At 40.5% G+C, this 25,000-nt stretch overlaps 2 protein-coding genes across 2 annotated transcripts in view; one reads left to right on the forward strand and one right to left on the reverse strand.

Annotated features, from left to right (window-relative positions):
- Positions 1-7,206: 7,206 nt before the first annotated feature.
- LOC138046690 (glycoprotein 3-alpha-L-fucosyltransferase A-like) lies at positions 7,207-11,573 on the forward strand (the record flags this gene model as incomplete). The annotated part of the gene is made up of 2 exons (XM_068893283.1): positions 7,207-8,242; positions 9,381-11,573. A coding segment is annotated over one exon (1,035 nt), but the record flags the coding sequence as incomplete, so codon positions are not given.
- A 3,343-nt stretch (positions 11,574-14,916) lies between these two features.
- LOC138046936 (serine/threonine-protein kinase Chk2-like) overlaps positions 14,917-25,000 on the reverse strand; it is a 30,898-nt gene continuing 20,814 nt past the window's right edge. The window contains exons 11-17 of the mRNA XM_068893563.1: positions 24,161-24,199; positions 23,493-23,540; positions 22,549-22,712; positions 21,250-21,365; positions 17,239-17,324; positions 16,702-16,779; positions 14,917-15,456 (exon numbers count right to left, since the gene is read on the reverse strand). Coding sequence (XP_068749664.1) covers positions 15,328-15,456; positions 16,702-16,779; positions 17,239-17,324; positions 21,250-21,365; positions 22,549-22,712; positions 23,493-23,540; positions 24,161-24,199 — 660 coding nt within the window. The 3' untranslated portion in view covers positions 14,917-15,327. The remainder of the gene's footprint in view (positions 15,457-16,701; positions 16,780-17,238; positions 17,325-21,249; positions 21,366-22,548; positions 22,713-23,492; positions 23,541-24,160; positions 24,200-25,000) is intronic.

Below are 25,000 nucleotides of genomic sequence, written 5' to 3' on the forward strand. Positions count from 1 at the left end.
AAAAACATCTGACCGCACATACTATTAAACGCTACCAAATGCGAACTCAGCACGGTACAGATTCTGTTAGCGTGCTTTCGCAAAACAAATATTGATTAAAAGCAAATAGCTATTGATCATGACACAGTTTTCAGAAAGGGCAGGAAGGATTTTCCTCGGAGGTTCGATCGAAAATAAAATATTTACGACATGACAACAACATTAATTTTGAACCTTGAATATAGATCGTTTTCACTGTCACGCAATAAAAAAATAAATCAAAAACTATCCAGTGCAAAACGCTAAGAAATTGTTATCTTATAGAAGATAAAGAACTAAGACACTTGTCCAAGTTTTTAGGCCTCTGCGTTTTCCCCAAACTTCAGATATTCGTCGAATGTTTCTCAGGCCGGAAATCGTGTAAACTCTGGACTGACTTTGGCTATCTAGGCGACTGATTAGCACTACTGAAAAAACAAAGCAGTTTTACATAATAACATTTCCTAATACTCGAACTTCTCTCTAAAAGGGCCTCAATCATGAGATAGTAATATTTTTTCAACAAACTTGATCGTTCTTTGTGTCCACGCACCTACATAATCCGGAAGATTCAAAATGCTCTTGTTTTCCAAACGAAGCACGCTATTGGCGCTGTGAAATTGTCACCAGATATAGATATGCCGCCTCGTATGCCTGCTGAGGATAAACCTTTGTTGGATCTTTAGTTTTAGATTTTGGAAGGTGATGACGTCACGTGAAAACGATCTAGTAGAATATAAAAGTTACGATCAGCGACAAACATTTTGGGAGATTTTTGCTCACGTTCAAGTAATTGCAAAATCGAAAGTTGAACATGGCCGGAATTCAGCGGGCGCCGTGATTACGTTTACCGCGGCAATGTTTACGCCTCGCAACAGTGAAGCAATCGGTGTCAAATGATGGCACGATACCGGTTTTAAAAAGGTTCTTTTTCTGTCAAGTGTTATAAAGTTTGACAATGAAATGATCGAAGTCAAAACAAAGATCACAATCGCCCAACTCTTTTATGAGACCAAAACAATGAACCCGTCACGAAAACAAGAAGCATCTGACTGAAAATACTCTTAAACGCTAACAAATGCGAACTCATCAAAGGTACAGATTTTGTTAGCTTGCTTTAATGCAAAACAAATTAGTGATGAAAAAGCCCATATAGTTGATACAAAGTTTTCAGAAAGAGCAGAAGGAAGTTCCTCCGGGACGGTCGATCAAGAATGAAATATTGGACGACATGAAACAACATTAATGTGAACCGTGATAGAGAATATAAAAGTTACGATCAGCGACAAACATTTTGGGAGATTTTTGCTAATGTTCAAGTTAAACAATTTGGTGCAAATCGAAAAGTGACATGGCCGGAATTCAGAAGCGTTGCGCCGTGGATTACTTTACCGCGGCATTTTGCCTCCTCCAAACAGTGAAGCATCTGTGTCAAATGATGGCAAGATACCGGGTTTTTACAAAGTTTCCTTTTCTGTCAAGTGTTATAAAGTTTGACAATGAAAATGAGCGAAGTCAAAACAAAGATCACCAATCGCCCAACTCTTGTTTATGCACAGTCACAATTTACTCTCCAAGACGCGTACGACGTTTATCACCAGGTAATTCCATCAGTTTGGAAATAGCAGCTACTTTATTATTCATCTGCGTCACAAGTTTTTACTTGATTTTGGGGCTCATTTTGTTGAAACTCGAGCATCGCTTTCAACAGTCCTGTGAACCCTTCCCGCTACAGAGCAAAAACTAAAAAACTTCTCTCGCATATCACATTTCAACCTGTAAGCTCGGAAATCAATACACACACATCGATATTATTAATTTCACAAAGCCCGAAAATACCACAGAATCCTTTTCCAAGCTGAACAGTTTAGTTATTGAAACAAACACAACCATAATTTGCTCTTAGAGAGGCGATATAACTCCTCTTCCTAGTGTTCATTGCGCGTGCGGTGAAGACAACACATAACATCAAGTTGTTCGTCACAAATTAACCTTGTACTTCAGGTGAATATACTGGATCTCACTTTGATTTCGTCTCGACGCGGGCGATGGGATTGCTTGATCGCCAAGATCCAGCTAGATACTCGTGCGCTGTCTTTTGATGATTCCAATGCCTAGCTTTATCGTATCAACTGAACTTATCCATTAATTGAGCCTCCATAAGCCGCCTGGGATATATATTTGTTGGTGATTTCATTAGCATTCTTTAAGGCGGGGGGGAGGGGGGTGGGGGAGGCCGCAGTAAGGATACACTAAAGACGCCATTGCCGCGTTGCAGGACCATGTCGACTGCCTATATGCAGGCCTAAGCCATTTTAATTGATTGTCCTACTTGTGTCCACCAGAACGAAATACTGTACGCGAGATCGTTCCACGACCCGCTCGTGACTAGGAATCCTACTGAAAATACGCCGCAGATAGAAAGGACTCTACTTCCACAAGACACCCTATCCTTTGTGAGTAACCACCGGTGAGTGACAGGCAAAGAACCGTCTTACCGGACACGGAAAAACCCCCAAAAAAAAAAAAAAAAGAAAAAAACAGAAAAAAAAGAGAAGTACAAAGAACAAACTGTCAAAAACGCGAGACACTCGAACTGGGTTCTAGCCCCTTGTAGAAAACGTTTTTATTTTTTTTTGCAACCCAGGGTAATTAGTTTCATCATGTGTAAAGTAGAACTAATTTTTACCATCGCAACAAACCTTCGCCCTTAGACTCGCTGTTGTGAAAGAGGATAGGCCAGACATGAACATCGACAAACACATGGAGCCTGTAACTAGGTTTGATATTGACACGCACCCCCCCCCCCCCCCCCCCCCGGTGTTGTAAGCAAAAATTCAACAAAATCGCCCTCTGAATGGAGCCGAGGCCGAGATAACTGTGTGCAGAAACTCTTTTACTTGTCTAATCCTTTTTTGAAGGACAATTAACCCCAGCATAACATCACAGGTTATGACTACCAAAGACCACTGGGGTCAGTAACTTTGATTCCCACCCCCCCCACGCACTTGCCACGCTACGACAGATCGCTTTTTCTATGTTTTTATAAAAAAATTGTTTTCGATGCCTGAATCGGAACATCTTGTTCAAAGTTCCTCTCCCGTGGATGTATTGAGGTCGCGTGTTGACCCAAAAACGGGGTATTAGGCCTTCGGTGTAAATAAATGTACAGTTTACGAGCCGTCCAAAGTTTCGAATGAGAGTGTCGCTGTCGTTATAATCAAATTTTTTTAGCCCCCCCCAAACCACCAAAAGTAATTACTATTTGAAAGCCAAGTCAAAAAGGACCTGAGAACAATCCGGCAAACCAATCAAAATTCGAATAGTAATCTACACGTAGCACGGAACACAAAGCGCGGCAAATGTCGGTTCACGCAAGTGCCAGCCCACCAAGATTGGTTTTGGTTTCACGATTCCTCTGATTGGATTTGAAACCAAACATGGCGCGACTCCCCATTCCTTTGCAAGAACGTGTGCTTGAACCAATCACTGAGTGAAGTAATCATAAACCAAAGTAATTATCTAATTACTTTCGACACTCAATTGAAAACCGCTCTAACGTTTATACTGGTCCTTAGTTGTCTGTCACTATGCTTGAACATGGGCCGAAAAAATGCCGTCGAAGTTTCTCCGCCAATGAGAAGAAAATTCAAAAGGTATTCACTCAATTTCAAACACGCAAATCGATAGCCGCTAAACTTAAATTTCACTTTTCAGGTCACAAATCAGTTGTTTACAGGAGCAAATGAATGATCACACGGACTCGGTATTAACAGCCACAACATCCTGGAGGTAATTTGCTTTGTATATTCAGTTCCTACCTTTTCAGCTTTTCGCAGTCAGATCTAACCTTCTGTCTTGTGATCTGTGTGGTCACTAAATCTCAGTTATCAGCGCATGCACGTAAAGTGTTGTTATTATACATTGGTGTCACCAGCTCGATTTGATTGGCTATAAGCACGCAGCTAATTCTTGCTTGCTCCTGTTTCTCTTACGTCATACCTACAAACAATAGATTTTATATATGTAGAATTGACGTCATAGCTACAGACAACAGTTTTATGCATGCAGAAGTGACGTCACCTGACACACTAACCAGCATTTGATCAGTTTTGTCGTGGCGGAGCTGCAGCTCAGGAATATGCATAATAAAACAATTATTGAATTCAGTTTTCGCATGTTAGCGATAATTATCAAGGCCTCAGTTTGTGTTATCCGCCTCAGCCTTCGGCTTCAGCAGATAACACAAACTTTGGCCTTGATAATTATCGCTAACATGCTCAACCTCATCCAATAATTGTTAATTAACAATAAAGCTGAAAAATTTGTGGGCGGGAAGCAAAATTTCCTATTATAAAGCAGTGTAGGATTTCTGTAAATTTAATTAAGAATTATTTCATTCGAATTTTCGGACTTGGCCTTCGGGTCGATGCGAAATTGGTTTTTGCCTTCGTGTCTCCTGAGCTATTCATCATGTCATATCCAACACGTACTCATTCTACTGCATCTTGTAATGATCCACACAGCATTATATATAAGAGTAACAATACAAGCGAATGAATTTCGGTTTGAACAGTATTTTTTTCGTTACATGAAGGGAAGGCCGGCTTTTGATGGTTCGCAACCCATCTCAGTTCACAGCTCATATGGAATCTGTTTGTTTAGAAACACAGTAGCAGATATTTCTGTAGACATCGGGTCACTTCTTGTGTCCTTGGTTGCCTTGAACTTACTATCCGGTCCACTAATATTGTTACTCGTTACGTATCCAGCACTTTTCATTGATCCTCGCTAGACTGCGTAGTGATAAAAGGGGCGGCCGGAAAGATGGAGGCAGGTGAGTGCTGAAATGGAAGGCGCCCTGGTGAGAAGATGGGGAGAGGAAGCCCTCCCTCCCTCCCCTCCCCGGTCCCTTCTTTCCCTCCCATTTTAGCTTTTGCTATTCAGGTTAGATCCTCGCCTTCCAAACAAGCATCCCTTTTTGTAATAAGACAGTCTCTTGAGTGTGAGCAACCTTGAAACCGATGGGATTCTATTTTCATGCGAATTTCGTGACAGTTTTTTCTTTGTAGCGTTGCAGGTATGCCAAATCATTGTTTTTATTTTATCAAATATATAAGGCAAAGTTCATTTTTTCGTGACATCGTGGAAACAGGCCATATATCGGAAGCAGGCAAGTAGGCCAGGCGTTGTTTTGCAAGAAGAACGATGGAAATTTATAATTATTTTTTCTGTTCCACATTTCCACTTTTGCATGTCGAAAGTTTTTATTTTGATTTACGTTCTGCTCACTTATGCGAGCTGTTTTTTTAACAATCTTTTATGCCCGAATGATTTCTTGATGATGTTCATCTGTTCAGTCAAAGATCACAGATGAAATAAAAATGTGCAATAAAACAAACAAGCGGTGACTTGTATGTCATTGGAGCGACTGGAGTTTTGTCACAGTTATAGATGTCTTCTGTGACGCGGCAACGCCACAAAACAGAAATATTATTGGTTTATTAATTAGGAGAGAAAGTACTCACTGCTCTTACGCCAACTGAGCATTAGTACCTTTCTTTGTCATACTATGCCAGCGAATAGCAGTAAATCGAACCACAGTAAATCGTTCATTTTCAGGAACGCAGTTCAAAACAGTTATACGATAATTTGCCCCATTTTGTGCAGCGTGGAGGAAAGGGAATAGTTGGCAAACGCAAAAAATAATGCAAAGTTGTGTTTTGAAGTGACAAGCTCGTTGCCCTGGCCGATCTCCGATATGAGTCAACAGAGCAACGGACAATTTGCTGAACACAATGAAAATGTAAAATTCAAACGATGACAACTTTTATAGGTCTGTTTATGACTAATCAAGCCTCGTATTCGTTTGTCTCTAAGAAACGAAAGAAGCATTGAAAAAATCCACGACTTAGTGGCTGTAAGACAAAGAAAGCAATTTATTATATAAACACCAGAGAAATACCAAGTGAGCTTTCGCGCGGAAACATGATATCTTCACACGAGGAAAGATCACTGTTGCTATGGTTACATACAAAAATTGCGCCTTTCGTGAAATGATTTAGCCATGTAATATCCTCTATGTAATGTATCGCGTGTGTTTTTAAAGGTTGGTCGCATTATGGAGACAGCCGAAAAGTTAAGTAAGTGGAATGATGTGGGTTGGAGTATTTAAGATTTTCACTCTGTTCCAGGAAGATATTTTTCCGCTTCGGTTTTCTTCTTTTGTTATATACAGTATAACACTTCATTTCGAACCTTAAGATGTCATGGAAACGACTAGCCTGTAAACACAGACGTATTTCCGGTTGTCAAGAAAAGCGAGAAAAGCGTTCGCACGCTAGGAAACAACACAAAAAGGAAACAGTTTATTGAGAAAAAAAATTACCTTGAATTTGCGTTTTCAGCATTTGTACAATTCTTTCCCGTTTTCGGCGAATCAGCGACGCCGGCGAATTCACCCAATGTCGAGTTTTGTTGTAAATGTGAATACATGACGGTAAATTTTGATTTCACGACTTATTTTGAACACCGCTCCTCCTAAGAGACTAGTTTGTGGAAGTTGAAAAACTTGAACGGACAATTTTCTATTGCGTTTTCTTTGCGCAGGGAGTAGGGCTGGCGCAGTGGTGAGAGCACTAGCCTCACTCCTATGTGGCCAGAGTTCGATTCACATGTTGGTTGAGTTTGTTGGTTCTCTTCTCTGCTCCGAGAGGTTTTTCTCCGGTTTCTCTGGTCGTCGCCTGTTCTCAAAAACCAGCCCATGGTTTCATTTCATTTCATTTTTGTACAGTGTCCCCAATGAGTGCCTCAGCGCTAGAAACACTTGACTAAATAAATTTTATTATGATTTGGTCTCCCTGTCGTGGCCGTAGATTTGCGTGGTGGTTAGCCTGTTTTACTGGGTCACCTGTGGCAAAAACAAATTGGTTGCAATACTGCTTAACTCAGATCAGGGGACAATTGTTCGGTTTCTAAGAAACAAGAGGAATCTTAAAGCAATGCGAGCTCAAGACACGACTGAAAAGTATGGTTGTGAATCGCGTAAGGCGACTTGCTGTGTTGACGATTCTTCTTGGAAGTCTTGAGGTAATCATACAGTGGTGGCTTTTTCAAACGAAACATGCAAGAAGTGATAAACTAATTAAAACTAAAATAGCAAACGATTAACAACACTGGAAACCTAAAAATGGAATTGGGCGCGGATCAAAATTGGTTTTATTTTACACGCCGTTGTTCGGTCGTAGACCATGGCCGGGCCTCGCGAACGATCACAATTTCACGCGCTGGAGGGGCATCGGTTGTCGTGAACAAGCGTGTCGGATAAGTTACAACCAAAGTGACCTTGTAAAGAGCGATGCAGTTTTGTTTTACGGCAGAGACTTGCCAAGTGTATCTCACATGGTGCACATTATGAAGAGAAAACCAGCACAACAGCGATGGATATATTTCATGCATGAAAGTCCCGTATTTGCTTACTCCAATGTCGCTTCTTATAACGGCTTCTTTAATTGGACCATGACCTATCGAAGGGATTCGGATTTTTTCGTACCATATCGATACTACACACGATTGCAACCCGACGAGATTGTACTTCAGGCGACGCAGACTACCAACTTTGCGGAGGGAAAAGACAAACTGGCTGTTTGGATCGTAAGTCACTGCGGCGAACTCAGAGACGAGTTGGTCAGAGCGCTTATGAAATTCATCAAAGTGGATATTTTTGGATCGTGCTCAAAGAACTTTAATCAATCTGAATCGTGTCCAAAAGCGTCTCCAGAATGCAGTCAGAAGCTATTGCGTTACAAATTCTTTTTTGCCTTTGAAAATTCGTTCTGCCTTGATTACATAACAGAAAAATATTGGTACCTATCGCTCGATCACAACATTGTTCCTGTTGTGATGGGTGGAGCTTCCTATGAAGACGAACAACTCGCTATTCCCGGCTCTTTTATCGACGTTGCGAATTTCCAGTCTGTCGAAGCCCTTGTGAAATATCTCCTTTACTTAGACTCAAATGACACTGCATATAACGAATATTTCAAGTGGAAGAAAGAATTTAAACCATTCTTACCTGAATCTTGGACCTGCAAGATTTGTGCTGCGTTGCACAACGATACCTTGCCAGCCAAAGTGTACAACTTGGACGATTTTTGGGGAGTAGGGAAATCTTGTGGAAAAAACGAGGATAAAATACGCAAACTTATTTCCCAAGCAGACTAATGTAGGTAATCAATGAATACGATAAGGCACGCTACTGCATGTGATATAAGGAGAGAGAAGTTTAATTCGTTCAGTGGTGTCGGAGAAAACGTGTTTCAGTGTAATTACTCATGTGATTATTACAGCAACTGCATACACCCTATTCCAAAATGGCCGTCATTTTAGTATTCTTTTGTTTGCTTACAATTTGGCCCTTGTTGCCTCGTTCTTAAGGTAAAAATTCCAAAGGAATTTAACCTTGAACGAGGCAACAATGCCTGATAACTGTTGTGTGCCGCTATGCTGTAAGAGCGGATATCGAGTAGGGCCGGACGGAGGAAAGATCACTTATCACAGCCTTCCAACGACAGATCTAAGAAAACTTAAGGTGTTTTTTTAATACCTGTTGTTTTTATACACTTACCGTTGCATTAATTATGTGTTTTGATTTGCTCAAATCTGCATAACAATGAACATGCAAACGTTGCTTTAATAAAAACACTGACCTTCTCAACACCTCTAAGATGTATTTTGGAATATTTCGACGAAATTTATCCTTGAAGGGGCTTCCTTTTCGATTTCAGCATCCAATTTCTCGGTGCAAAGGCTGCAAAATTCCTGGCCAGCCCTTAGCAACGGTTACTACCGAAAAGCCTCGCTGCGTTCGAGATATCGATATTCAGGCATAGCTACGAGGCTCTACGGTCGTTTTGCTCGGCTCAGTTCTGTTTTCTTTGTCTCAAAGGTCTCAAGGGAGATTTCAAAACCAAATAACATCGATCGAAAAAGACCATTTTCGAAATATCAAATATTCAGCTTGATAGTGAGGCAGTGAGGACAAAAACAATAGAAACACGTTGAATGAATGTGAAAAATATTTGCATATCATTCACTTTCCTTTGTCTTTGTCCTCTAAACCTCTCTTTCAAGCATGAAGGGGGTAGTTTTTAAAGAAACTGTGGTGCTGCGTCGGTGGGGAAGTAGTATACAAGAATTTGGTTTTATCAACGGAGTTGATAATGTAAATTGACCACCGTACAGAGATTATAGAAGCTGACGTTTCGAGCATAATCACTGATCACTTTATCATTATTATTGTTATTTGTTGTTGTTAGCAAATCGGCCTTTAGCCGTGTAATGGTTGACCTTTGTTATTTCAGATCTTTTAAAGAAAATGTACAGCAGTTGCAAGCAAGTTGTAGTTTACAGAACAACAAACTCTTGAAAGCCGAGCGGGACAACGAACCACCCATCTAGCCAAACACCCTGCAGGTTTGGACAAAGACCCTAGAAAATCGCCAGCTGGACTACAAAGTGCGACTTTGAAGCGTCCATTTTGAATTTTTTTTTTTTCAGTTTGTTTTAATGGTTTTGCATTTTGTTTAGACCGTCGCACCCGCAGGAAGTTTAAACACGGCAAAAAGTCGGTCTACTGTACTACCCTGGTCTACAATCGAAGTATGAGAAATGGAGTATGGAGGTATATATATATGACAAAATTCAATGATCAGTATTTGAAATAAAATCGTCCAAATCATGAATGCATCAATCCAAAGCTGAATGGCAACAAGCCGATTATGCAAATGGCCATCACGGAAAGAGACATAACGCAAATAGCCATAACGCAAACAACCATAACGCAAATAGCCATAACGTAAAGAGGAATAACGCAGAGGCATAACGCAGCATAACGCAGCAAAGCATAACGCAAATATTCATAACTCAAAAAGTATAACGTAAAATAGCCATAACGCAAAGGCCCTTTGAAGAATGAAGACTAGCTTTGTACTCCGTAAATATTTTCAGCTCTAAAAACGTGAATTGATTGTTTAAGGGAAAGAACATATAATCGCTATCGAACTTGTTCTTTCGTTTTTAAGTTATGCCTCTGCGTTATGGCTCTTCGTTATGCCTCATTGCGTTATACTTTTTGCGCTATGGCCATTTGCGTTATGCGTCTTTGCTTCATGCCTTTTTGCGTCATGCTTTTTTGCGTTATGCCTATTCGCCTTATGGCTATTTGCGTGATGCTTATTTGCGTTATGGCTATTTGCGTTATGTCTCTCAGCGTTATGCTTCTTTCCGTGATGGCTATTTGAAGAATCGGCTCGTTGCCATTCAGCTTTGGATTGATGCATTCATGATTTGGACGATTTTATTTCAAACACTGATCATTGAATTTTGTCATAGATATACCTCCATAATGGAGCAACACATAGAGGAAATAAATCGAGGAAACGGCAGGTTATAAGAACGTCTCATTTTGGGCCCGAGGCTGAGCGTCATTCTTTTCCTGTTTTGCGATCTGCTTAAAATTATGTCAGGGTATACTAAGTTAGACTACAGACTGAGTTGTTGTTCAGTGTATCATGCAATAAGATAACCACATTGTGGTCCCTAAATATTTGAGTTAATTGTCCTCAGTGTTAGACCACAGTTGTACATTTCTTTTACCTTTGTTTATACTGCTCACAAAAAAACAAAAACAACACATGAACAAAATAAAGACGTTCTTAACTGACTCTCAGCCTGGGTATGTTATACGTTTTTAGAATTTTGGTTCATCACAGCCTGAGCGTTCTAACAAAAATGGTTTTCACAAAAAAGAGTATGCTTAGTATGGAGGTCAATCTACCAGACAAAAGCTTTAAGACGGCAGGTTTTTGTTGAATGCAAAGTGCTATTAAATTATTCCAGTGTTTGTATGGACTTCCCTAAATAAAAGAAAGTCTACTTTTTACTAGTAACTGTGCAAGTGTTTTGAAATAATTCCAACAGTTGTTTGGACCTCAATAAAAAGGAAGACGACAGTCCACTGGGGTCGAACCGTTCTTTATGAAACCGCTGAATAATTTATCAGAGGACGGAATATGTGTAAATATGGTGGTTTTAGTTAAGCGCAATCTCTTTTCAACTCTTTCTTTCCTTCCGGTTATTGATATGTATTTGAAGTGTATCATCATAACCCTACTTAAAGTACCAACACGGTTATGGAACACAGTCTCTGACCATGTGAGTTAATGTCTGCCTCCTCTTCAAAACAAGTCTAAGTGCAAAGTTTTTCTCATTCATATGTAAAGTAGAACCAATTACTATCACAAAAACTTCCCTCTTAGACTCGATTTGAAGAGGAGACAGACATGAGCTCGGAAATGACATATTCATAGTTTTCACATGACGTCACGGCCGCCATGTTGGTGCCCCTAAACAAAGAAACAGCGGCCATATCACATGAAACTGTCACATGACGGAAGTTATTTTAAGTTTGAATCAGATGCACTATTAGACATCAATACTGATATAATAAAACATAAGGCAGATGTTAACACCAGTAAATAAAAGATCTTTATTCACATAGTAGTAAATTATCACCCAAGAGGGGGGATGAACAGAGGAGGGGTAAATGGCCCAAAAAAAAGTTGGGAGGAGTGAGAAAAGGAAAAGTTGGGAGTATTTTTACCGTCAGAAATTATAGTGTTTGTATGGAAATCCGATGACAAATGAGAATTTTGTGTATTGAATCGCAAGGTTAAAATACGAGGCAAAAGGAGTCGAAAAGGTTGTCTTCTCCAAATTTGAACGATATAGTTGTGCTGTAAAGCGTGCAGTTTATTTTTAACTTTTCCATACATTTGAGTGTACTTTTCCCGCAGCTTTATGGTCCGGTTGGGTGGGTCGATGTTCTTCGCAGAAAAAAAGTATTAGCTAGGCTTAACACTTTGGTGAATACATTCTTTTGATTCTTCTCCCGAGTCATCTTAACTTTGCGAATCACAATTGTGCAAAATTCTTTCTTTTTTTTTTTTTCAATCATTTCCCGTCGGATTACTACACAAACAAAAAAATGACCCAGTTGAAGGTTGGTCCGGTCTGGGGCTCGAACCCAACCGGTCGACCTCAGTTATGTCTTGTTCGGTGCCCTCAATGTTTCAAGTCTCTGATCTGGAACTTGACTCATATCAGTGGAACTTGACTCATATCAGAGCATCGTAACAGAGTCGTGAGTAACAAGCCTGTTAAAGACTTCTCAGTGATGAAACCAAGTTATTAAAACGTTCGCAAAACGAACAAATTTCTCAGCCCATTGGTACCGTAACATTCATTCTTAAATAAGTTTAATTCGTTCATTTGTCGCCCTAACGTCTATTTCTTATTCAGGTATGTAAATTTGAAGGCGTTGTGAGGTAAACTTTTAGGGAGGACGGAGAAATTGGCTCAAAAAGTAGGGAGAGGGGAAATTTACCCCCTGTTCCTCCACCCTCACCCAAGTTTAATGGCCCAGTTCCTGCCCAGTTCCTATGGTTGTGACTAGAATGGATCCGCCACAGTTGACCTACATGAATTTGGCTTGCATTAGACCGATGATGTAAAGAGGCTACATCATGTTTAAATACATTTCCACCCTTGACACCCTCGAACACGTTCTTTGCCTTAAATAGTGCTGATTAGTACTCAACACGAGAAATGATGAAAACGACCGGTTTTCGTCGACGAGTTTGCTTTGTTTGTTTGTTATGTACTTGTCATAAAGTGTCCCACCTGACTGAGACGGGTTCGCGTTCTTATTTAGACACAACCAGTCTCCTTTAGACCTTTATAGCTTGTACGTTTTGTTTTCCCGTTTCAGACGACATGCAGTTACTCTAGGGAACATTTTCTTTCAAATGTACGCATAAATTATGAAAAAACAAGAAGAAAATTCACTTGAGAACATCACGTGGTCTGGAATGGGAAAACAAAACGTACAAGGCAAGAAGGTCTATTGCTCAATGCGACCCTCAATGACAGCGTCTCTGAACTGCAGCAGGTACGCCATGCATGGGGACATATCTTGTATCGAGCCCAAGAGAGTACCGGCCATACAAACGCATACTCGCAGGTTGTCCTCTTCAGTTTTACCAGAAACCCATAAGAGGTTGAAACGTGCAACGAGCGTTCACAGCTTCCGATTATTCAGTGCGAACTGATTGGTTGAATATTTCAGTGCTAAGTACCATATTTGGAAACCCCTCGCTCTTGTTGTTCCAAATATTGAATATTCGGAAGCTTGTTTCCCAGCACACAAGAGGCCGTTACACGTTTCAACCCTTATGGGTTACTGGTTGTACCAAGAACTCCGTACCCAAACCAAAACTAAGCCGCACTTAAATGGTAAAAAAATAACTTCCTTTTTTCCCTGAGATTTTTAAAATCTGTTTGCTTAACACCTGCCTGGCAAAATTTTCAGCTTTTTCTTTTCATCCAAAGGCTGTTTACTTGGAGTGGAAGTTTTGGATTTCACGGTCCGCCATTACTCACCTTCAAAACTGACCGACTGAGGGTTGGATCTAGGTAATAGTGACGTCATTCAATCAATTTTATTTTGTATGCTAAACCTGATAGCCGGTAGCCTGTTCCAGGCTCCCAGATGGTAGGGAAAGAGAAAAAAAAAATGCGTGCGAAAAATGAGTGGGGGCTTGAGTCCCACGCAGTTGTTTTCGTTTTCCCGACTATCTGGGAGCATGGAACAGGCTAGAAAGCCGGAAACGCAAGTGCTGCATATTAATTCGGTCGTGTACAAACACGTGCCATTCTTAAGGGCCTGCTGACGTGTGTTCTGGGGTGCGTTGCTAAGGATCTAATGTTCAGGTAAATGTGGCAATATTTTGGTCAGTTTCCAACTTTTGTAAACCAATGACCCTAAATATGACGTCATCATGCCACGACCATGGTCCCGTGCTAAATAAAAGAAAACTCTAAATTTGTCTACGTTCTACACAAGTTGGGTATTTAATCAGTGGTTTGATAATTTCTTTAGTTTTTGCATCCAGCCAAGCATGGTTGTTCTATTTAAAGATTAACGATACTGAAATACCCGTAACCCTTTTGATTTTGAAAAAATCAGTGGGTAGCTATATTCTGTATTTGGGGCTGAAAAGTGCCCTATAAAAAATTAATTCCATTTAAAGACCGCCGGAAATTTAGCTTTTTCTCAAACCGGAAGTCAGTTCGTTTACGCATGTGCAGTTGATCTGAGAAAGAGAACAAGGAAGGGCGAGGAAAAACCTTCGATGCAAACAACAGTTCCTGCGGTGATTTTTGCTTGTCAGTGGGTTTTCTGATCAGCTCGCGATATGATGACGTCAGGCACCGGAAGTAACATTTCACTTCCTTAGCAACGCGCGAAAAATCCGTCCGTGGGCCCTTAAACTAGTGAGTGTTTGACGTCATTTTCTGCTCGATCCAGCTCTCTCAAGATTTTTAAGTTAGTAATGGCGGACCATTAAATTATTAATGGCAAAATTCCAGTTAAAATAAAAGAGTGTCTTTTTTAAAAACTTGGGTCATTTAGTGTTTACTTAAGATAGTTTTGAAATCCAAAGGGAAAAAAGATTTGATTTTTTGATCATAGTACCACTCTAAACATCCCAAGTTATCCTCGAGAACTGTTAGGACGGGAGGCAAAAGCGATCAATGAGCTTTCGCTTTTTTCTCCAGCCGCTTCTGACTGCCCAGGTTGGGTCTCTAACGACTGAATGATGACGGTTTTTAATTCGTAAACATCTAAGTAAAACTTCCAAGGATGATATTCCATGCACGGTTAACGAATGAAAGAAGTCAGAGAACGACCCGAACAGGGTGGTGATGGGAGTAATGCAGATTATCAACTTCTTGGAAACAAATTGTAGGGATAAAGAGATCACTATTTCGCACAAAGAAGCTTATAGCTCTTTTCTTTAATTGTAGCGATCGACCACCTCGTCTGATAAGATAAATGTTAGACAATTCAATAATATTTATTGTTTGAGCTATTTCACTGATTTCTCAAGATGAATTCTATGAATTCAGATAAGAGTTTTGTACATGAAGAAGCAGCTTGCTCAAACAACTTCCATAAACTAAAGTGGGCAAAAACACCCAATTTTTTCTAACATCTATTTCTTACAGTTATGAGATTTGTGCATTTATACTGAGAAATTTTGATGAGTTTCTTTTTTGTGCGCTGTTATGCCCAACACACAACTTCGTGAGAATATTACTCCAAGGTACACTTCTCAATATATCAACCATGTATAAAATCCCACAGAGATTTAACGACACATTGTGTGACTACATTGCATGTTTTCGTCACGACAACACTTCGGTGGTGTTGTCATCAACATAGCCGCTGTCAGCACAAGCTTCGTCTGTCGAAATTCTCTTTCGTCTGGGTCCTGCAGAATCGTCGTCATCGGAGGGGTGCCTCTTTTTGGGACCCTGGAAGCGAAAGAAACAAAGAAACAAAGGTTAAAGTGCGCCTAACATAGAACTTTTTCTTTTCTTAAGATAAATTTCGATAGTACGTTTAGAGAACATTGGCGTTTCCTTAGCGAAATTGCCCTTTTAATGCAGCTTAACTCTTGGAAAAATTAGCCGTCATTTGTCCAATAATCTAGCCAGTGAAAGTCAAGGGTGTGCAGTATATTCCTTTCATGACGTCGCACACAGCATAGAACCCCAGCCGTTGTAGGACTTGATCGCAGGCTTCTTACGAGCTCCGGCTTTGCCTGAATCGAGTGGGCAAGGAAGAGAAAGTCTTACGTTTAGTGCACTTGTTAGCCCCTCCTCTTGTGGCTGTTAGGACTGCTAAAAAAAAAGTTTTTTAGGGGGACTTTGGCCTTGCTGAAACTACTAGTTTGAGATTTCTAAAACCTGAAAACCATAGATGTTATCACTATTTTCGAACAGTGGAAAACACTGGAACAGACTCGTAAGTCAGTAATTGAATTAATTGTAATTGCAATCTTAATAATTGTAAGTCTGTAATTGTATTCGCAGACGTAATAACAAAAGGAAGCAATTTCTGCTTAGTTATTTTAAGGGGCTTTTCACCAATCCCACAATACAGTTCATTTGGGGGGGGGGGACAGGAGGGGGTTACCTGCATTAAAACAATGGATATTCAGTTCACTAAAGCATGATTCAGTCCCAGGAGTAAATAACTTGTATTGTTTTTAAGTAAATACTCCCCAAAACGTATTGCATTATGGGATAGTGAAAATAGTCAATGAACCGCCCCCCAGTGACGACTGTCTCCCGCACAAAAGTTCACTGCTCAAACAACTAAGACAACCAGTCGGCGGAGAAAAGCTATGGGCCACAATATTTCGAAGTTTTAAGAAGGAGGGAGGCGGGGAGGGTAAATGACCAACCGGAGACTTAACTCATAAGCCGTGAGTGACCTTTCACCAAGTAGGATTTCAAAACATCAAACCTTAGTAAGAACAACTAAGTTAGGGCGCTTTCCTTTTATCAGAACTGGCCGGCCAGACCCATCCGTTTGCAAAGAAAATGCAACAATTTGAAGGAACAATTGCATGATAATCCCTCGCATTCTTCTGGAGGAGTATATATCATCGTCGAGGTGTGTTAATTTGAATGCGTTGTAGAGTTAGGCCTTCCAAATTCCCGGTCTGGCCGGTCAGTTCTGTCAAATGGAAAGCGCTCTTAGATAAGACTTACAGGCTCAGCCGGTGGAGGCATCGAAAAATTTCCCTCAGCCATCAGTCGGTTGGCTTTCTCAATGACCACCTCATCATTCTAGAGAGAACACGATTAACATCAGCGTTTTTAATTCCAAGCACCTCACGCTTTCTTTATTACAAAAAATGACTAAATTAGGGCCCATCATCTACAACTATGGGTGGGCGTCACATTTCACGATTAAACGCCGTAATCAACCATGTAATTGACAGAGAGTCTATTCAAAACAAAAAAAGGAAGGCATCTAGACCAGCCTCTTGCTCATAAATGAATAGTAAGAGTTCCGGGAAAAGTCGCCATTTAGCTTTTAAGGTTTTAGTGAAATGTCACCGGTTTGAAGTTCGCGTCCCCTTGGGGACCTCTTTTTGGTCAATTTGCCGGGAAAAGTCAGTTTTGAGACGAAGATACTTCAAGGTGTGGTAAAGAAGAAAAAACCGGACTGTAAGTGTTCAAGGTGTCATACGAACATTTCACCGCGAGTCTATTCTGTCGCCTAAGGGATAAATTAGTACTTACAGAAATCCATGGATGTTGAAGAGCTTCATCAACTGTAATTCTTTTGTCAGCATCAACGGTAAGCAGCCTTTTCACAAGGTCAATAGCTAATGAAATAAAACGGCAAATAAAATAACAACACCAGTGTCAATAATAGGCTATTTTGTAACCGTTCAGTGATCTGAATGCTTTCCGTTTAATTAATCCTAACAACGGAATAAGGACAAGACAAGGAAGAGGCCGACCGTAGTGGAAGGCAACCCGAAAGCTTCTTTTTTTAAAAAAAAAAAAAAAAAAAAAAAAAAGAGCTTTCGGGTTGCCTTCGGGTTGCCTTCGGGTTGCCTTCGTAATTACGGCAGGGATGGAAGCCACTCCTATCCCGTTTCACCCACAACCCGTCTCCAGTAATACCCAGTCTGGCATTCCTTTTACTGCCCTCAAATAGAGTTGAGTGGAATTTGGAGCGCACGTGCTGGAATTCGAACCCGAAACGATGGGATGCTGTTCGCGAGCGATATCCACTACACTATGCGTATTTACATTCCGGGCGGAACAGCACTAAAAGGCTACTCCGAAGAAACGAAACAAAACGACCATGTTTGGAAGTGCAAACTAATTCTCGAGGAACTTGAACTCGGCATTCTACAACTCTTCAACATTTTCATTAAATTCAAGTCCATATAAAAACGGCTGATATATTTGTCCGAATTTACACCAGTACACACTGACATTAATAGAAAGGAAAGGGAAAGGACCTTTAGTCTAGTGTCTAGCGCTGGAGCATTCATTAGGGCCACTGTAAACTGAAATTAACAATTAACGAAAATCAAGTCAAATGTTGGTTTTTGAGTAGAAAGGAAAACCGGAGTACCCAGAAAAACCTCTCGGTGCAGAATAGAGAACCAACAAACTCAACCCACATAAATGAAGGGGTAGTTTGTTGTTCTAGAATTTTTTAATCCACAGATTTCTAACAGGAGACCCAAGACGACGATGCCAAGCTTGAAGAAACTCACCAAGGAGCTACGCCAGGAAATCGTAAGTTATCTTTTTCCTTTTCCCACACCTAGCAGTAACTTAGCTTTCCGTTTAGCCACTCTCATTTTCGCCAAAACTAGGTTTTGTAGTCACATCAACTTCATCGGCCGTTGCCTCAATTCTAAAGTCATTCCTAAAGGTTTTCGCTCGAACTTTCATCCGGCTACATTCTCTCACTCAAATCAGTATCTTCACCAAATTCGATGTGCGCAAAATTCTTTTTCACGTAATATTATGAGGATCACAATTAGAGCTATGTGCCAAAAACGAATCGCACTTGACAAACAAATTCTTCATTGTCGCTCCGAACTTTCCAAAATCTGTCCAGCAATTTTAGTACAATCGATTCGCGCTAAAATCCGACAACTTAATTCTGGACTGTTTGACCATTTACACCAAACCAAGACTCTAAAACTTCAACAATTAATAGGTCCGCAAATTACCGACGACACTACATTGCATAGCCATAATACCGTAATTACAATTCCAGAAAATCTTCCGCTTACTGACTCAGAGAAATCTGTTCTCAGTAAGGGCCTAAATTTTGTCCCTATTACCAAACGCACCAACGAATTTTCTATTAAGCAAGATGTCGAAAAATTCCTTCGCCGCGTTCAGTTAAAAGCCTTTTTTCACGACAAAGAGCATGATTCGGACACTTCTAATAAAGATATTTTTGAAACACTTCTAGTTCGCAAATCCAAATGGACTCCCCCAGAGGGACAATTTGCCTCTCTAGACCTCTTCACCAAAAAATGCCGTCACGACATTCACAAACTTAAATTCAATCGCAACACTAAATTTTCGAACCTTTCCTCGGAAGAGTGGGCGGCGCTTAAAAATCTTAGTAAACGCAACGACATAGTTGTCAAATCGGCCGACAAAGGCGGCGCGGTAGTTGTTTGGCGGTCCGACCTTTACCAAAAAGAAGCTTTGCGGCAACTTTCGGATACCTCGTTTTATGCCAAAATCCCTAAAGATCTCACTTCCAACAATCAAAAACTTGTCAAAGACACCATTCAAAATCTTATAGTTAATCAAGAATTACCGGACACTGCCACTAATCTCATCATCAACACCCCTAGAACTTCGTGCATTTACTTCTTGCCTAAAATTCACAAACCCAACAACCCAGGTCGCCCTATCGTTTCTGCCTGTAGTTGCCCCACCGAACTCATTTCTAGCTACTTAGACAGGATTATGACGCCTATCGTCAAATCTTTGCCATCATACATTAAAGACAGTACACACGCACTACAAAATTTCCGTGATTTCAATTTCTCCGGCCAAGACAAACTTATTTTCACCATGGACATTACATCTCTATACACAGTCATTCCTAATAGCGAAGGTCTTCAAGCACTTAAACACTTTTTCGATCAACGCACTGTCAAAGAACCTAGCTCGGAAACGCTCCTCCGCCTTGCCGAACTAGTTTTAACGCTTAATTGTTTTTCATTCGCCGGCAACTATTACAAACAAATTAATGGTGTAGCGATGGGCACAAGAATGGGACCTAGCTATGCCAATCTTTTTGTAGGATATGTTGAACACCAATTTTTTAGTCAGTACAACGGCCCCAAACCTGAACTCTACGGCCGTTACATCGACGACTGCATCGGCGCTATTTCATCCAGCAGAGAAGAACTCGATCAATTTATAACCTCCGTCAACTCTTTTCATCCGGCTCTTAAATATACCTGGGAAATTTCGGAAACTTCATTGGCTTTTCTAGATATCAACGTTTCTATTAGAGGCAACGTGCTATGTACTAGTGTGCACTACAAACCTACTGATTCACACAGTTATTTGTTGTATTCATCGTCACATCCATCACATGTCAAGAACTCCATCCCTTATTCTCAATTTCTTAGACTTCGACGTCTATGTAGTGATGACTCCGATTTTTCCAGCAAATCAGAGGAGATGTGCCAGTTCTTCGAGAAACGTGGCTATCCTGTCTCTGTGGTCAAAGCGGGCCATCATCGCGCCCAACAATTTGATCGACAGTCATCACTACAAATGTCGCAAAAAGATAAGAATGACAGAATTCCATTCACCCTCACTTTCCATCCTCATAATCACGCAGTCAAAAGCATCATTCTTAGTAATTTTAAATTACTCCAAAATGATCCCGAGACTGGTAGAATCTTTTCGCAACCTCCACTTATTTCATTCAAACGCGACAAAAACGTAGGCAACTTTTTAGTTAGAAGCGCGCTCAAAACTAACGAGCAACCCGGCACTTTCAAATGCGCGCGCTCACGATGCAAAACTTGTCTTTTCATTGTTAACACTAGCAAGATATCGGGACCTAAGCGATCTGTTAAGATCACGGATCGTTTCACATGCACCTCCGCAAATGTCATTTATTGCATAACCTGCACGTTATGCAATAAATTATACATTGGTGAGACAGGTAGACGACTAGGTGACCGATTTCGCGAACACCTTCGCGATGTTGAGAAGAATGACAAGGATGCATCCAAGCCAGTCGCTCGCCATTTTAATCTGCCTAACCACTCCAAAAAACACATGGCTATCTGCGGCCTTTCCCTACATCTAGGTACGACGGAAAGCCGCAAGAATCTGGAACAAAAATTCATCTTTCAAATCGGCACCCTTAATCCTCACGGTATTAACGAACGCTTTTCATTTAACTAATATATTCCTATTTTTCACGTTGCCATGTTACCACCAATAGCGTAGCTCCTACTCTACTATAAAAACTACACGTAACCCATAATCCCTCGATTCGCTCTGACGAAGGGCTAACGCTCGAAACGTCAGCTTTTAGAATCTCTGTACGGTGGCCAATTTACATTATCAACTCCGTTGATAAAACCAAATTTTTGTATTCAACCCACATAAGACGCCGGGTCTGGAAATTAAACCCGGGCCACATTGATAGGAAGCGAATGCTCTCACCAGTACAGCAGCCCTGCACCTCCCCCAGAAAGTAAACGGAAAAGGAAGCCAATTATTATTACGTACCTTCTGCTGAGACCGACTTCCAGTATAGTTTAGGAAAGGAGTACAGGCCCTTAATAATTTGTTCATTGAGAGGGCGCTTACTCGTTTCCTCTGAAAAGGGAGGATATCCCGCAAGACTAAAACGAAAAAGAAAACACAGCAGGTTGACAGTTGACATGAAACTTTTATTTTCATTTTCGGACCTGCTCCCAACTGTGTGGCTTCACAGCTCATTTGGTAGAGCATTGCACCGGCATCGTAGAGGCTATAGGTTCCAATGCCGTTGGAGCCAACTGAATTTTTCTGGTGTCTATAAGGTACAATGGCTGAGATTGTGCAGGTAAGTCCGAGGACCATTTCTCTCTTTCGACTTTCATTTTGTTTGTGCTTTTGTACAAAACACAGTGAAAGTTAGCAAGATCAACGCCGTTAGATACGCAACTTCACTGAGCAGTTGAAAGGCAGCCTGAAAGAATCCAGGCTTGAAAGTGATTCGAAACCATAACTGTACAATTGCAATTATGATTTCTTGCTCAAAGCTCAGTTGACAGGGCAAGTACAACGCAATCGCGTAGTCATGGGTTCGAGTCCCGTTCCAGCCTGGATTCTTTGAGACTCGCTTGCAAGTGCTGAAGTTGTTTATCTGGCTGCGAACGCAAAGTAGCCGCGTATTTCCAGCCGTCGTGCAAGTGCGTGCTCATGCACGTGACGTATTATTGGTAACCTGATAGGGTAACAGGGTCATGAATTATTAACGTATTTTTACTATTAATTATGTTTTGAACACGTTTAGTTAAACACAGTTTCAAAGTGTTTTCTTCTTAAATCATGAATACTGATTTTTGTCGACTACAAATTTAGCATAGATCAAAGCATGTATTGAAACTCGCTTGAATCTCATATAGAGGCCAGTCCTACATTTTTCTGTGACTTATTTTCATTTTGTTAAACTCAATTTAATTAAACATGCCTTGTTGGTGTGAATGGGGTGCTAACTATTTTGGGCTTGCTTCTCAGTGACTCGGGCTCGTTAAATAAATTACAGCTTGTCTCACCCTGTAATATTTGCATCATTCGTCTTGAAATACTTATCATTGCTAAGAATGGAATTCAACCTGATTTTATCTGTCATCGACTGTGGCAGTACGTGTCCAAGCTCCAAAATGCCAAAAGTCCAGTATTTGTGTAATTCCATGCTGAGAACCACCTAGAGGTAGTTATTCCCAGGTCTGAATAAGGGATTACGGCCACTTCCAGAAGAGAATGGAATAATGCCTAGCCCTCGGTAACCGCAAGCAATTACCAAAGGATTTTTCTTACCATATAAACAGTATTACCCCCAGGCTCCACAGATCTACTGCCTTGGAGTAGCCACCAGTGCCACAGGTTATTAACACTTCAGGTGCAAGGTAGCTTGCTGTTCCACATAGTGTCTTCATTAAGCTTTGCTCACCAACTACTTTGGACAATCCAAAATCAGTTATCTGCCAACGAAAACATGTCGTGATAAAAAAGATAAAAAATGAACTATTTACAACCGGGAGGCTAAAAATTATATTATTAAAAAAGTAAAATCCAAACGTTTTCCACACTTAGATGCTTTCCATTTAACAGAGCTGATCTGCCAGACCGGGTATTTGGAAGGTCTAACTCTACAACGCTTTCAAGTTAACACACATCAAGGATGATGTATACACCTCTGGAAGAATGAGAGGGATTATCATTCAAGTTTACCTTCAAATTGCTGCATTTTCTTTGCAAACTGACAGGTCTAGTCGGCCAGTTCTGACAAAAGGAAAGCGCCTTTGGTCATCATCACGACTGATGACGACCTTGATGATGACCTAGTTTTTTTAAATATATTTTTTAGCCTTGTATTCTTTCTCTATCTCTTTTTTTCTCTTCCCTGGAAGCCTACACCGTTTTTGGCTTGAAGTAAGACTTTTATTTGTCAAAATATCAAACGTACATGAAAAAATAAAAGTCACATGCAAATGTTATGCACGCCTATAGCTCTACATATTTTTAAAAATCTTTTCCTTTACAAAACTATTCCGAATCCAGAGAAAACGAAACTATGATTTGTTGGATCCTAGAACAGAATATGAAAGAAAGAGTATTTGCAAAAAAAATAAACCCCTTGAAAAAGGGAAAATTGTGTGCCTCACATCACTCCAGCTGTCACACCCAAATGCAGCAAGCTGCTTAGGTGCAATGGGAGGCAGCTTTGTTTGTAGACTATGCAAGGTGGCAGCCTATAATACCTTGATGACAGTTTCATTCTTTTCAGAAGATAAAAGAACATTTTCTGGCTGAAAAAAAAAAAACGCAGATATAAGTAATAATAATTACCACAATTTTACGTAAGGTCTTCTTTCGAAAAGTGATGGGGACTGTTAATTTTTCACAGATCTCCAAAATACAGTATAATGGGTCCTAGATTAGTCATCCGTATCTCAGAGGACTTGCATGGCCAGCATTGCAAGCATTGAGGACGGTTGCTACTAATTAAAAGGTATTTTTGCCTGGTTTATGAATACACGGGAAAAGCAGATCCTAACAAGTGTTATTTAAATCCAAAAAAAAAATTGGGGGTAACCACGCATCTTTCAAAGATAATTAATCAACAATATTTTGTAAAATGAAGCTGTAAAATACAAAGCAATGTATGGCCTTCTTTTCCTAATTGAAGCTTGATTATGTCCCGCCCCTGCTTTCCACTATTTATCAGTGTGACGGGTGTGCCTATCTTCTCTGCCACATGGGGGCTCATGGCTGGTTTGTCAGGTTTTGCCAGCCATCGGTGCAGTCTCCATCTTGGAGCTAGCTGCCAATAGTGGAGGCTCCAGGATGTCTATGGCACCCGTTCTCCACTTAGCAACGCAGTTGTTATCAAGTACTATTGAAAAGTCAATATATCAATTTAACATACCTTTAAATCTCTATGAGTTATTCCTTGTTCATGTAAGTACTGTAAAAATTCAAAAAGGACAATGAGATGGTAAAATTGAGTACAACATTATACCACTGTCTTATGCCTACAGTAATCTGAAGTTAGGGGAAAACTAAGATAACCAGAGAATAACATCTTTTAGTATCACCCAACTAGTGGACTAGCTAATGCAAATCCTGCATTTTGATTGGCTACGCTACTAGAGGACTCTTAGTAATAGTCCTCGAGTAGCGAAAAGTGTGACGCTTTCTTTCGCTTTATTCCCAAATAAATATTTCTTCAATTGACATTTTCCTAACTTTGTTATTGTCTTTTCTGTCCGACTAGTTGGGTGATACTAAAACAATTAGACCCTTCGCCTCAAGGGCCACGGGTCAATAGCTATTCACCTGTAGCACCTGCGGGCTACGGGTCTAATTGTTAAGTAGGCACCCTAATGGAAGGTGAGTGCTGAAACATAATGCCACAGCCACCCCATGCTGTTCTACCCAGTATTGAAGATTGTGTTGCCCCATTGGTGGTTAGACTGGTGACATTTTATGGGAAATCAATGAGTATCAAGGGTTGTCCTCCTCTTCCATCAGGGTTTCTTCCCATCTGAGCCTTGTACATCGTAGAGTAGCCTTCAAGTTTCAGCCCAAAGAATGTTTTAACTGTTCCTGCCATTATCTGTTACACACCAGGCTGGCAAAAGACTCAAATGGATGGGGATCTGGGGCCCGTTTCTCGAAAATGCCGAAACTTTACGGGCCATTTTCGGGTGTCACAATTTCCTTTGTATCTCAAGAACGGAGAGGATTTAAGTCATCAAACTTCAAT

Source organism: Montipora capricornis, chromosome 4 (genome assembly GCF_036669925.1).
Source record: "Montipora capricornis isolate CH-2021 chromosome 4, ASM3666992v2, whole genome shotgun sequence".
In the NCBI taxonomy this organism is placed as follows: Eukaryota; Metazoa; Cnidaria; class Anthozoa; order Scleractinia; family Acroporidae; genus Montipora; species Montipora capricornis.